Genomic DNA, 15,225 nt, shown 5'->3' on the forward strand with positions numbered 1-15,225 from the left:
TCAGTGCGGTGCCTATCCCTTTCAATATGCCAGCTAAAATGCTCTCCGACCTCGTGGACTCTCGTATTTTTAGAACACACTAACTGTACTATTTCGCCTTGTTGGGAATAAAATACATCACACATAAGCTGTCATGAGATTGCTTCTTTTGTTTCCCCTTTTTTTGTGATAACCACAAATGGATCTCCTCATTAAAGGCGCGGGGTGTAACAAGTGACCACTAGATGTCGCTATAGCATAGAATGCAGCCAAAAATGCATGCATTTAGAAGCAAGCTCGCACACTACGGCAGCTCAGAGAGACCACACTTTGCAAGCCGACCACCAATTCTTATTTTGTGCGAGCAAACGAGCATCTTGGCGAGTGACGGCAACCTGGCAGCCAGTGTGGAGCCTGGCGAACGACGCCGAAAGACCGAGTGAGCGGGAATTAGCGACCTGGCAGCCGGTGTGAAGCCTGGCGAACGACGCAGAAAGACCGAGTGAGCGGGAATTAGCCGGTGCAGCTAACAAGAGCGGCTAGCGGGAGTTAGTTGGCGCCATCAGCTGGAGTGGCGAACAAGAGCAGCTAGCAGAAGAAGCTAGTACAAAAAAAAAGGGCCCCAACTGTGGAAGGTAAGCGGCGGTCGACCCGTCGGGTCCGACACTCGATGCAAGCACCACCTAACTAGGAAGTGGCGGCGAAACATGGCAGCCTCTAGCAAGGTAAGACTACAGCTATCTAAAATAATTAGTGATTACTAGACCTACAATTATATATTTTTTAAAATAAATGACGTTTATGGGATACAACTTTTTTTTGTTGCATACTATTGACATAAATAGTCGGTTAATGAATGAATTATTAGTTCACCACTAGATACCTTTAAGGTTGCAGGTGTGCTGGAGTCAATCAGCTGACCTCTCACATGGAGTCAACTAGGGTGAAGTACACCCTGGATTGGTCGCGGTGCACAATTTTGGACAATTTAGTAGAAAAATGAATGCACTGTCGGCTGCTTGACACCAATTTAGTACAAGTTTGCATCATCATTTGTAGAATTTAGCAAGAACATTTTTAGGGATGTTCGATATCATAATTTTAAAGAAAGACCTATAAATTCCATAACACGTTTCCTTCAATTAAAATTGCATGAAATTAATGGCAATTTAATATCCATTCTTCTAGTTTCTAATTTGCTAGCACCAATACCTTGAAATAAATATCAGTACATTCACATCGCCTTCCGGCAAAAACAATGGCACTGTAGAAAATGGATTCATTTCATTCAAATCAGGTCATAATAAATATATTTATTGCATCATCATCATTGGTTCCAATCATTAAACAAGGGACTGTTTCTTGAACTAATCCGATTTCAAATGTGTCCTCACAAGGCCTGAGTAGTGGCTCTCTCAATGACGTTGGCATTTTTCTCTCTTCTGATTGGTTGGTCAGAGCAACATTTGTTACACCTGTTTTATGTCACACTTGCGGCGTGGTTGTTGTTGAGGACACAAGAGCAGGGGAGCAGAGCGAGGAGGCAGAGGTGAAGTCCGGTAAGTTTTTTTTTTTTTTTTAATGAAACAAAAATGAACTGGCAAATGAGGCACAGGCCCAAAACAAAACAAAACAACAAAGAAGTCCAAATCCCAAGTGTGGCAAGACACGGAGGAATGACAAGGCATGGCACTGACAAAAGACAGGAGAAATCCACCAACACTAATTGACATGATGAAACACACCTGGGCAAGACAAGTAGCTGAGGGCACCGATTGGTTGACACACGAGGAAGTGCAGGCAGGCACAGGTGGACTACGTAGAGCTTGACGAGACATGGGAAGGACACAGGGACAACATAACAAAACACAGATCACACAAAGAAAGAACAAGAAAACCCCAAATTAGACAAAAAAACAACCCCAGAGAACTGAAACATGACATTTTATCACATAATTAGATACGTATTGAATCTGAACTGCTTCTGTTTTTTTTTCTTCATCTCAACAATGAAGTCCTTCACTTGTATTGATGCCTCTTTAGTTTTCATATTTGTAGCTTCAGCCGAACAACTTACCTCAACGTCAACCACAAATGCTTAAGTGCTTCATTTGGGCGGCCATTTTGCCACTTGGCGTCGACTGACACCAGGTGAGCTGTGATTTGTCGTTACCGGAGACCTGAGCATCGGCGATGTCATCTTCTGTCTGGCAAAATAGCCACCCCCAGAGATGGATCAAAACGACTGGATTTTGTTGCATAACTCATATTCCACAAATGTAATATTAATCAGAATGACTAGCGAGGTCACATATAACATATATGTCAAGATATGTTTAAGGTTGACTTCCCCCTGTTTAAGTAGATTTTCCAATTAGCTGTATGTTACTTGGGTATGTATTTTTCTGATGTATTTTTACATTGTGTAACATTTACTTGCATAGCCCAACATACACTTCTTAAATGCATCCCCCCCCCCCCCCTTTAATTTACGATGCTAGCAAAGCTATATGATCAGTTTGTTTGGATAGTGTGTTCAACTATATCCTGCCTACGATATATATTATTTTTATCTCACTTTATATAAAACGGATGGTAAGTAACCTACAAGTAAAAACCATCAGTACTTCTGCTTTTTTACAATCCGTACTTCTCCTTTAGACTAATGTACAGATTAATAGTATCTGTATTGTACTACTTATACCACGTCTGGTCGGGATCACTTGTGAGGAGTTGCTCGTTTTATTTGGAAGCGCTAGGACCTGGGAGAGCACTTTGGGGCGCAACAAGCGAGTGTGGCAAACTGGCAGAAAGAACCGCTAGATTGGGACTTGACACTAGAGCCATCAACACCGGCTCACCTTCCTTCTCCTTCGCTAAAGCTGTGCCAGAGAAAAGGACAAGTTGGGGGGGGGGAAAGTTAAAAGACGCGAAGCAACTTGGAAAAAGTTTTGGAAAACTTTTTTCTTCCACCGTTCACTCCGTCATACATGTCAGATGTCAGTGTGACTTTGAGTCCGAGTCGTGACTTTCATCAGCCGCTGGATTAAGTTGGAGAAAGGACTTCACTCATCTGGACACTCGGAAGAGTCTTCGCGAGTGATGGCAGACTCGCAGTAAGTAGAAAGAAGTGATTTGGATTTTCCATTGGATTTAAAATCAAATCACCCACCCTCCAAAAAAGAGGGGAGGGAAAAAAACATTTGGAGCAAAAGGAAAAAGCGCCCCGCTATGACATAACGGAACACTGACAAGGCGGCCAGTGTTTAATGTTTTAAAAACAAGACCAGCTGGTGTGTTTGTGTGGCAAACTTTCCTCACGTTTGTCATATTGGAATTGAGAATAACCCCCCCACAACCCCCCTCTGGAGGCTTCATGCCGGAGATATGGGTTGACCGGCGGCTGAGCTGAGACCCAGCCTAAGGACAATGAGCGCACCCGGGCTTGGCATCCCTGTGCTGCCGGGTCGTGTGGTACTGATGCTGCTGTTCCTGCTGTCCGCCCCCGGGCCGCGGCCGTCCCGGGCGTGCCGCGGGCTGCTCGGCTGCAGCTGCTCGGACGAGCGCTCCAAGGCGCACGGAGGCCAGCCCCTTGGGCGGAGGGTGAGCTGCGGCAAGGAGGAGCTGTCCGAACCCCCCGATGCCAGCCTGCTGCCCAACAGAACCGTCACTTTGTGAGTTGATAAGGCCCGCAGCATGAGAACACCTTCATTATTCTTGCGACTTAATTATAGAGTCAATTTCACTTCATCAACTGCTCATTTATTTGTTTACTTTATTTTTGACATTCCAATTGGAGAAATTGATTGGTATGAGGTATGGTGACCGTGGTGGCCATTCACTCACCACTTTCATCATCCCATCTTTATAACAACTGAATAGCCTACCTTTACTTTTGGGCTTGTGTAGGCTATGCATGTTTTTTTTGTCTTAATTATAAGTTCATTTAATGATTGGTGAACTGATTGATGCCTGACACCCTCAGGGAAGTTTTAATAATTTGGAAATTGTGAGAGACTGTACTTAGTATTACAAAATACAATACATTTAGGCACATGTAATACATGCAAATAAATTAACAATGCACCAAGTAACAATAATTTACTGTAATACCAAAAGTAGCAATGATTTAATACATGACCGGAAACAACAACACTAACTATATATTACACTCTGTCTGTACAACATATCACATTTAAGTGTTACTTATAAGTTGTAACGGCAACAAAGCGATTGTAAAGTTAGCGTCAAATGGTGTGAATGTTTCAAAATAAGAGCACTAACAGGAAGTGCTGTGTTAGCTGCCTTAATCTTGCTATCTTCTCAGCATTTGCTAAATCTGCCTTATTGAATGCAAAATGTCTCATCCTATTTAAAGTACACTTGCCATTTGGTCCGATTTATTATTATTATTATTATTATTATTATTATTATTATTATTAATGTTCCCATACTTGTTCAAATAAACGCTGATTGTGATCTTGTAAGCACATTAAATTATAAATTAATTTTTTGATCAAATGCAGTATGAATATCGTTGGAATGTTGAGCTATTTTATAGCAATACAATACAAATGTACAATTGCATATCTTGAATAAAACATTGTGACCTAAAGTGGGCGGATCTGAGCCCTGAAACTCCAAGGCTGAAAATGAGTCCCAAACCGGCCCTAAGTGTGATGGTGACCATATTTAATGAAACCTTCTCTTGAGCGTATTTATTGTCTAAAGTGGCAGCAAAGTTCTTTTCAGGGTACTTTGTCTGTTACTGAACAGCTAAACATGGCGGTGTAAGACTAAATTAATACCACCACAATAATAAACATCTTGTTAAATTATTTCCTTTTTGTCAAACTAAGCATTATTACCTTAAAAGGCAAGTATACCTAATATTCTGAATGTAAACACCTGAAGCGCTCATACTCTCTCCTCTCTACCTCATACACAACTGTGAGTCTGTGACCCTATGAACTGAGTTTGTATTGAGGATTGCTACAATTATAATACATGATCATGCAAAGTGGGCATCTTGAACGACTTTGGCCTTAATTTGAGCCAAGTGTGCGCAAGGCATCATCATCATCATCATCATCATCATCATCATCACACCATAATGTGGGCCCGCCTCCTCGACACAAGCCTGTCACTTTAAACCATCCTCCCCTTCCATGAGAATAAACACAAACACATTTCACTCTCTGACTGCTCACATTAAATATGGCTCCCAATTACCTTGTGCTGAGGAAAGAAACGTGTAGCCTGTGAGAGCGGCGTGACATCATGATAATTTAGCGCCAGTTTAGTCGGATATGTTCATACTGGGATGCACTCATTTGTGTGGTCTATTTGGACGTAAGTTGAAAGAACGGCCGGCTGTGCCAAAACATACAATCTTACATGATGAATGGGCTCATAATCTGTCGGTGACACATATTTGGGCGCTGTTCGTGTACACTCAATAGGAATTACTTGTAATACTTTCTTCACAGCTGCTCTCAGACTTTATTCGTTCCCACAGCGTGTGTAGCGTCGCTGCACTGTAAGAAAAGGGCTTCACTGGAGTGAACACGTGAAGCAAAGTAAGTGGATTTGTGCCCCGGGAGAGCTCAAGTCAGCCAGTGGTCCATTTATAGAGCCGTATGTTTGTGGCTTAATAAAGTCAGGATTATACATCTGGTAAACACATTGCAGCAAACGGGAGGGGAAAAAATAGCAGTGGTTGAGGTGATTGAAGATCATTTCCATGGCCACACCTACTCATTATGGTTGGCTTGTTTTGGTACAAATACTTAACATGCTGCAATGAAGCTGTGGACAAAAAGCCATTTATTACAAGATGCGATTGGCGTATCTTATATAGACAACGGCATGTAAACTATGCAATGTTCTAATACACACTATTGAAATGTACTGAAATGCTTTTATATGTTATATTGAAATTCGTTAGTACAAGTATAATGTACCATTTCAGGCGTGTGTATGAGAGCATTTCAGTATTGTACTGTATATAAGCAAAACAATCTTATTAGTATGTATGAAAGCTTTTTACCAGTTTGTATGTGAATATTTCAACAGTTAGCATGAGAGCATTTCAGATATTTAGATGAGTAAATAATCACTAGTGTGCATGAAAGCGTTTCAGTAGCGTTTAGGAGTGAATACAATTTTGTAGTGTGTATTAGAGGTTTTTGTATTTTGCATGAGATCATTTCAATAGTGCATGAGTGAAATAAATCAGTAGCGTGTATGAGAGCATTTCAGTATTGTACATATGAGTGAAATGTTTCTCAAATGTGTTTGAAAGCATTTCAGTGGTTTGTAGGAGAGTGTTTCAGTAGTGCAAATGAGTCGGGGGGGGGGGGAATCCAATAGTGAGTGTGGGAGCCTTTCAGTAATATAAATGAGTGAAGAAAATCATATTTGGTGTATGAAAGCTTTTTAATATTTTGTATGAGAGCATTTCAGTTGTGTACCATTGAAAGAAGAAATCAGTAGTGTGTATGGGAGCATTTCAGTAGCTTACATGAGAGTATTTCAGTAGTGTATATGAGTAAAAAAAAAAACACTTGCAGAGGAAATCAGTAGTGTGTTTATTGAGCGTTTTAGATGTGTATATAAGTGAAAAATATTCAATAGGGGCTATGAGAGCTTTTCAGGAGCGTATATGAGTGAAATAATATCAGTAGTGTATGAGAGCATGTCAGTAGTTCGTTTGCATGACATTTTCTAGTATTGTATATGGGCAAAAACAAATTTGATCAGCATCCATGCAAAGTTTTTTGTTGTGCATATGAGAGCATTTCAGTAGAGGATGAATGGAAAAAATACTTAGTGTGTATGAGAGCATTTCAGTAGTGTACATGAGTATTAAAAAATCACTAATGTGGATGAGGGCATTTCAGTAGTGCTCATTAGAAGATTTCAGGAGCGTATATATGTGTGCATGAGAGCGTTTCAGTAATGTATATGGGCAAAAACAAATTTGATTAGCATCCATGCAACCTTTTTAGTTGTGTCATGAGAGCATTTCAGTAGAGGAAGAGTGGAAAAAAATCAGTAGCGTGTGTATGAGAGCATTTCAGGAGCGTATATAAGTGAAAAATAATATAGTAGTATGTATGTATGAGGGCATATCAGTAGTTTGCATGAGAGCGTTCAGCAATGTATACGGGCATTTTTTTTTTTTTAAATTTGTGTCATGAGAGCATATCAGGACTGTATGTATATAAGTGAACAAAAATTCAGTAGCGACTATGAGTGTTTCAGTAAAGTACAGTATATGAGCAAAAACACATTTGATTAGCGAGCTTTTTAGTTGTGTGCATGACAGTGTATCAATAGTCGGTGTGAGAGGCAATCCTGTACCATCGAAGGTGGCGCACATCCAGTGAGTTTGTGTGGTGTCCACGCTCCAATGGGCTTTCGTGACATTCGGTCCAGATGTGGAATGTGAGATGCCCCGTCCATATCCATGTTATTCCCGACATTCCTGGATGCGCTCACAATCCAGCAAGAGTATTCCAGGTGCCGCGTCGCTCCCTCCCCGCTCGGGCCCTCTCTCCTGCGGGGAATCTCTTTCTAGCTGAGCGGGCGCGGGGCCGGCGGACTCAGCAGGTCCAGAGGCTTCCGGGGCCAGCTTCTACGTGTAACGCGCAACAGCTGGCCCCTGTGAACATTTCAGCTGAGGCCCCTCACCCTCCTGGGAAATCCCAATGTGGATTTGTTTATTAAAACTATTTGTCCGCTGTTTGTTTTCTTTGCCAGCCGTAAAGGAGCAACCGGTCGCCACAATATTTTCACCTCCTACTCTTGGCTTCACGTTGTCTCTGCTACATGTTAAAAGACATCCTCCCTATTCGGATAAACTCTTATCACTGCTTTAATGATGCATTAGACAAGTGACGCGATCATTTGTCGCACTTTCCCTCTTTTTTTTCTTTATCTCCGGCTCCCTGATTTCTCTCCCTTTCCCACCCCTTTATCACGAGCTCATCCGCACGCAGTAACTCTTAACCTAAATATTTAGGCGTCTTGGTAGGAAACTGCCATGTCCAAACTCCTTCCAGATGTGAGCCCGCGCAGGCTTGTGTTTAGGTCTAATTATGCACGGCTGCAGAAGAGCTGCTTCTCTGGGGGGAGGAGGAGAGACGGAGGCCGATAAGCCGAGTGAAAAGTGCATTCGTTCGGGACAGACTGAGGACAAATGATGGACGGTGCACATGCAAAAGAGGAGAAAGTGCAACAAGAGGTGGGGGAAGAAAGAGGGAGAAAGGTTTGGCTGGGGGTTCAGAGGGGTGGGCCTCTGGAGACTCCAAATCCATGCAGCCCCTGACAAACAGCGACGAAAGCGGGCTCCTCAGTGTAGCATATCTTTTCTCCAAGACTTTGTTATTATTAGCCTTTATGTATGGAGGAAGGTGAAGAAGAAAAAAAAGAACTTGAAGATGTATGCACAATGTATGCATTCTGAAATGAGGCACACACTTCAGTTCCTTTTATAGTTGAGTTTTAAAAGTTAAACACCAGCTAATATATATATATAAATACAAGAAAAATATAGAAACGTAAATATATAAAAGAAATATGCACTCAGGTGTCACCAACGTCTTACAAATGCAATTATGCCATCTAGTGACAGAAAAATGACCAACACAAATCAATATCAGACTCGTCATTTGTATTTTTTACAGTAGAGTACATCTGTTTAGTTTTAACTCACTTTTATGAATTATTACAAAATTACTGTATCAATGACTAAAATATGCAGCCATATTTCTATTAGTTAAACATTTTCCCCCCACTTTTATGTTAACAAGAGTATGAAAACTTAGAACAAATATTTTATTGTTTATTTTATTGTACATTTAGAACAGATATAAAATTTGTGATTCATATTTATCGGTAGTTAGCTATTGAAGTCTGCCTGACACCCCTAATATATATATATATATATATATATATAATTATTGCATTTGTAAGACGTTGGTGACAGCTGAGTGCATATTTCTTTTCATATTAAGAGCGAGCTAATCTTTCACATGAAGTAACTTGTGAAATTCTGCACATTTTAAAAATTGTAAAATACAACTTTGACCCCAGTCTCCACAAATATATGCATTATTATTAAATGTACTACTGCTGAATTTTGACGCGGAACGCGTCTGTTGCATTGCGGCTGTACAGTCTTTCCAAGTAAGGGCCGGTCATAAATCACATGTTTAAAAAAAATGTGTGGCTTTAAAGGAACTTTGAATTAACTCAAAATGAGCGCACTCATTTTGACACCCCTAATATATATGTGGGATGGACAGAGTGGAAGTCACCCTGTGCGTTATTGCGCGTGCTTGTCGTCCTTCTGTCATCATTGTTCCGACTGTTGGTGTCGGCCCGGTGGGTGTCGGTCCAAATTAGAGGACGCACATGCTGTGAGGTCAACATGGTCGTCCCGATGCCCCCTCACCCAGGAGAGCTACAGTTGCCGTAAGCACAAGAATGGCAAAGTTGTTGGCTCGACAGTAGAATGTCAATTTTGTTTTCAGTGAGGTTCCCTGTTGCACATGTGCCAATGTTGTCATACACTGTACGCTCGAATTGCAGTTTTTGTTTTTCCCCAAAGGTCTGTTTCTGCCACTTCCTGCCCTTCGCTAAGCTAAATCAACATCAACATCCCCTCACTCTTGATTCAGCATTGACATGTGAAGGATACTGAGGTAGTAAGAGCATTTCGAAAATGTGTAGATAGTGGCTGTTCTTGTGATAATTTACAGTAATATGAAACCTAAGGCAACACTTAAATGCAGCTGACTTTCTGACAACAGTACATTATGTTCTTCTTCTGTTATTTTTGGACAAAATATAAAGCCGTGTACTGAGCAGCAATGACAGAGGTGCGTGTACCATTTCACGATATGTTCCCGTATTTTGGTTCTGTTGATTCAAATCTTTTGTATCCTCTGTGTTGTATTTGGAATGAAATAAAATAAAATCACACAAAAGAAGAGGGAGAATTATTTAATTTGACAATAAGTTGAAATTCAGCTGACTCTATGGTATACATTCTATTGTTTTATTTTTGTTTTTGGACTAAGTATTAAAAACTAGGGATGTGATGATATCCAAACATCACAATCTCATATTATCACGATACGAACCTCACAATACGATAAAATTAATAATACAACACAAACACGAAAAAAGCTCATATTAGAAAAGATAAAATACAATATTCTGTTGTTGTACATAAATAGGCTTGGCCAGTCATTTTATTTTTAAATCGATTGTCTACACAGAATGCAATGCTAATTAGCACAGGTCATAATTAAACATATAGCTCAAGTAGGACGGGTAAGATTAACCTCAATGCACATAAATGACCTACAATCACCATATTGAGGCACTTGCTGCATGTTACGCTCCCTTTCATCTGGTGATTAACATGTGGGTGGCCAAACATGCCTAATAAAACTCAAACTGCACTAATAAACTAACAACTAGAGGGTGTTGTAACTACAGAAATGGAAATCAACCTTTTTAACAGATGTACTGCCGTTATCGTTACATCGCTATTATAAACGCAAAATAAGTAAAAGAAAAACAAAACACATACATATGAGATATCCTGATATCAAGCGGAAGAAATGCGGTACAGCATTTTCAACTCTAAGTTTTTGTGTGTACTTGCAAATAAGTTTGGCTGTTTGTAAATACATTTGCCCATTGAAAATGTTGACTCCACATTGTGTCATGCATCCCAGCAGCACCTGTGTGTTATTGCTTCCATCTGTTGGCTTCTGTTCACTCGAACCCAGCTCACCTGACAGAATGTTTGATCGGCCGCATTAGTATCAATCTGAGCCCTTCAGCTCTCATTCCTTTTTACGAGGCCTGTTGTTGAACTCTCGCTTGTGGCCCAACGCGGTCGGCCTGCAAAGAGCTTGCAGATGCGTCCGAGCGAGCGAGCGTGCGTGCGTCCAGACGGGAGTACGTGCACGTCAACGAGATGTCCCGAGCAGTCGTCTTATCAGCGGGGGAGGATCCCAATAGCGGGAGGAGCGGCGGGCTGAGGCATTCCTGCAGCACGACAGTTTATTTATGTGGGCGGGGGGAAGGTGTTGAGAGGAGGGGGGGAGGGGGGGGGCGCTCGTCCACACATGTGAGCTGGGGCAGCGGTCAGCAATAAATCAAAAAAGCAAACAAAAGCCTGACATTGGATACTCGGAGCTTACGGCCTATTAGAGCACCTGCCAATGCCACACAAGGTAACGCGAACCCCCGCCCCCCGCCCCCGTTGATGCGCACCTACTGCGCCGTGCCATATCCTGACCATGATTTCACTTTAACACTTGGTCGTATGTTGATTAAAACGCCGCCATGTTTCCAAGCCTTGGCAAGGACACAAAGATGTGTTGTAGTCGTCTCAAGTGGCTCGGGTGTTGTTTTAGTTTTTCCTTTCGCTCCACACTCTTCTTATCTTACTCCAAATATGCCTGACTTTGACGTTTCCTTGCCAGTGCTAACTTCCCTCTCCCTGCGTTTGACCACGAATTTCCCGTTCTGCCTCTGCAAACACATGGATACAGACGCACGGACAGAATGGCTGTCTATATTGGGAATGCCTGTGGCTACATCGTGCGTGTGAGTGTGTGCGCGTGTGTGATACGTGTGACAATAGTGCATTCATGTGCTGTGTTACAATAACAAATGTCTGCCTGCTTCCTTTTTTTTTTACAATTTGTTTAAACACAATCCGGCTCATTCACATAAATAGCATGTCTAATGACAACATGTCAGATATTAATAATACATAATTGCAGGTAAAAGGCAACTTATTGCATTCATTTCAGCAACAAGTCTTTTGACGCCACAGCAACCTTGGAAAAAAAGCACGGCGAACGTACAAATGATTTATTTTCGGAAACTAACAAAGAGCTATTGTAGAGGAGTTTAATGTGCAGTGAGATCACCACATTTTTTTCGGCGACTTTGGCTTTATTTTGCACATTGTAAAGCTGCACCAGAGCCAACGGCCTCATTAATTACAACAGCCCAGTTTCAAAGGGACGAAGGAAAAATAAATATCTCAATGGATCATCCAATTAAAAGAAAGTTGCTGGAAAAGGAAAACAAATTGTTTAAGCACCTCCTTAATCACAAATATCTGCATTTCACTTTTTGAAGGATGTGATTGCATGAAAATCAACATCGCAATCTGCGGGCTCTTTTCTCTCATTTGTCATTCCAAGTGTTTTATAACGCCATGAAAATGAACACCTCTCACCATTACTCTTTCCGCAGCAAGAGGTTTGCATTGTACAGTTTGACTGTTCCCATGCCGGCATGTCTTTCTTATGACTTCCTACCACTGACCAAAAACATGAGAGTAATGTTAAAGCTGCTCGTAGAGCTTTTTAGAACCGCTAACTTAAACCTCATTGAAATTCACTTATTGTGGTACTTTACAAGATGTTTTTATACACATAATGAAATCTTGTCACTGTTTTGTTATATTTATAATACTGTGTAATTCCATTATATTTATCCATCCATCCATTTTCTTATAGCGCTTGCCCTCATTAGGGTCGTGGGTGAGCTGGAGCCGGTCCCAACTCACTTTGGGTGAGCTGGTGGGGTGCTGGTCGCCGGGCAATTACAGGGCACCATTATAATTGAACTAAAGAAAATGCCTGAATGTATATTTAATTTTGAATCCTGTTAAATTCTGTTAAAGCGGAAGTCAACCCTAAAAAACGTTCTTGACAATAATATGTTCTATGCAGCCCGACTAATCTATATACGATATTCTGGTTATGTTAAGCAGCAAAATCCAGCAGTTTTTGTATCAATATCAGAAGACGGCCATTTTGCCACTTGCGGCCGCGTGAAAATGACGTCAATGTTGCTCAGGTCTTAGGTAACAACCAATCACAGCTCAGCTTCAGAAAACAGGTGAGCTGTGATTGGTTGTTGTTGCCTGAGCCCTGAGCAACTGTGATGTCATCTCCAGTCGGATTTTGCTTCATAACTTATATTCCACAAATGTAATATTAATCAGAATGTCATGTGAGGTCATATATAACATTATTGTTAAGAAATGTTTAAGGTTGACTTCGCCTTTAGAAACAAACGACTCAATCAGTCAAAGTGATGAAGTCGTTGCGGATTTCCAATTCTTTGATTTTGGTCCTTGCTGTCGACTCGTGATTCTCAAAACAATACTCCAGGCGCAGTGTGGTCACAAACGCCTCATAGAGAAAGTGGGATAGTTTGTTCCACTCTTTTGTACGCGCAAAATTTCCCAGCAGCAGCCTTTGCTCAGGAGCCGAAAACAGAGGCTGGTTATGAGTCCAAACAATGAGACAATGTGCGACCAGGCGTCCACTGCATTCCGCTCACGGATTCAAGACGCTAAATTCACCAAATTGCCTCATTAGAGGTGTAAAAACACTTCACACTGTGGCGAAGATGACTATTGTGTTCGTGCGAGCCGGCTATAAACATTCCCGCACTTTTTTTTTTTTCCCACATAGCGGAATTTCAACTGTTCATATTCATAGCAGCTATTTGTTTAGGCCTCACTGCTTGGCCATCTTTGGTAAAACTCCTCACCCACACATTGTCTAATGCGACTAATGCCAAATGGAAGACCCTGTGTGTTGGTGTGTGTGTGTGCGCGGGTTCATCCATCGGCTTGCCTGAACACTCACAAACACACACACACACACTCATGTGGAAAGGGCGTGCATGGCCACAGCTCTCAAAATAGCCATTCGTTCCTCCCCACCTTAATTAGAGACGCTTCTAAAACCCCGATTTTAATTTTAGACCAGTAGCATTTGGACCACTCGTGCACACACACACACACACACACACACACACACACACACACACACACACCCCCCCCACACACACACACACACACTCACATACACTCTCAGAGTTAAAATTGCACACTTTCCATGTTTATACATCTGATAGGTCACACATGAATCTAAATCTACAGACCATAAACCGCACAGCCTCGCTGCCTATAGCTCCGTCAGCGAAGCTGAGCACAATGCAGCGCGCTTCATAATAAGTGGGTGCGCATATCGGATGCAGATGCGCGCTCCCTATAGCGAACCTCAAGATTACACAAGCGAGGTCAAGCGCAAGTGGACTATAACAGAAATGGGTTCTTGAGCAGATGACCATATTTTTGGAACTACAAGTTGCACCAGTATATATATATATATATATATATATATAAAAAATAAAAAAAAAGCATCATGAAGAAGAGAATGGTGTTAGTGTGTCAGAGTAAATACCTGAACGCACACCATGTTGGCGGCAGCAAACGAGTTCCGGTTGGACAAAACTTTCCGCTTCTAACTACGGCAAGCTTTTTCTTTTTAGTTTAAAATGGCTTACCTTAACGTTTCATTGTTGCCAAAGGTAAAATGCTGGTCGTTTATTGCACTTTTTCGCCTTGATGTGATGTAAGGAAACCGGATGCAAAACTAGCAGTTTGTCACATATGCGTTGCCATGACAACAACGACCACGACTACAACTACAATTACTTCTTCATCTTCTTCTTCTTCCATTTCTTGTTCTTCTTATCCTTCGATTTTTATTCTTCTTATCATCCTTCTCTTACTTCCATTTCTTCTTTTTCTCCTTTTTCTTCTTCTTCTCCTTACATTTCTTCTTTTCCTCCTTTCTTTTCTTCTTCTTCTCCTCCTCCTCCTTGTATTTCTTATTTTTCCTCCATCTTGTTCTTCTACATCTTCTTCTTCCATTTCTTGTTCTTCTTATCCTTCCATTTTTATTCTTCTTATCATCCTTCTCCTTCCATTTCTTATTTTTCTCCTTTCTTTTCTTCTTCTTCTCATTCCATTTCTTTTTCTCCTTCCTTTTCTTGTTCTTCTTCTTCTTCCCACTTTCTTGTTGTTCTTCTTCTTCCCACTGGCAGTTGGCAGGTGGCACCGGCGCATTACCACCACCTTCTGGCCACTGGAGGTGCTGTATTTGAAAAAGTGCTGGGGGGAAAAATCATAAAAGTATTTGGCAACAAAAGACGATAGACACAGTTGGGAGGCGGGGTTTTGGGGTGCCAATCCGAGCTGTAATTTTGATATATAAATCACACCTGAGTTTAAGTTGCAGGACCAGGAAATCTATTAAAGGAAGTGTGACTTGTAGTAAAAAAAAAAAAGAAAATAAAAGAAAACAGTATTCGTGTAATTCTGCTAAACAACACACCAAAGTA

The 15,225-nt window shown here is 41.3% G+C and overlaps 1 protein-coding gene across 1 annotated transcript in view; it reads left to right on the forward strand.

Annotated features, from left to right (window-relative positions):
• The first annotated feature begins 2,821 nt into the window (after positions 1-2,821).
• Positions 2,822-15,225, forward strand: part of adgra2 (adhesion G protein-coupled receptor A2) — a 58,324-nt gene continuing 45,920 nt past the window's right edge. The window contains exon 1 of the mRNA XM_086076943.1: positions 2,822-3,653. Within this exon, the coding sequence (XP_085933069.1) occupies positions 3,409-3,653 (245 nt within the window). The 5' untranslated portion in view covers positions 2,822-3,408. The remainder of the gene's footprint in view (positions 3,654-15,225) is intronic.

The sequence above is a fragment of the Leptonotus elevatus genome, chromosome 5 (assembly GCF_054856555.1).
Source record: "Leptonotus elevatus isolate MCC_2025b chromosome 5, RoL_Lele_1.0, whole genome shotgun sequence".
Taxonomy (NCBI): Eukaryota; Metazoa; Chordata; class Actinopteri; order Syngnathiformes; family Syngnathidae; genus Leptonotus; species Leptonotus elevatus.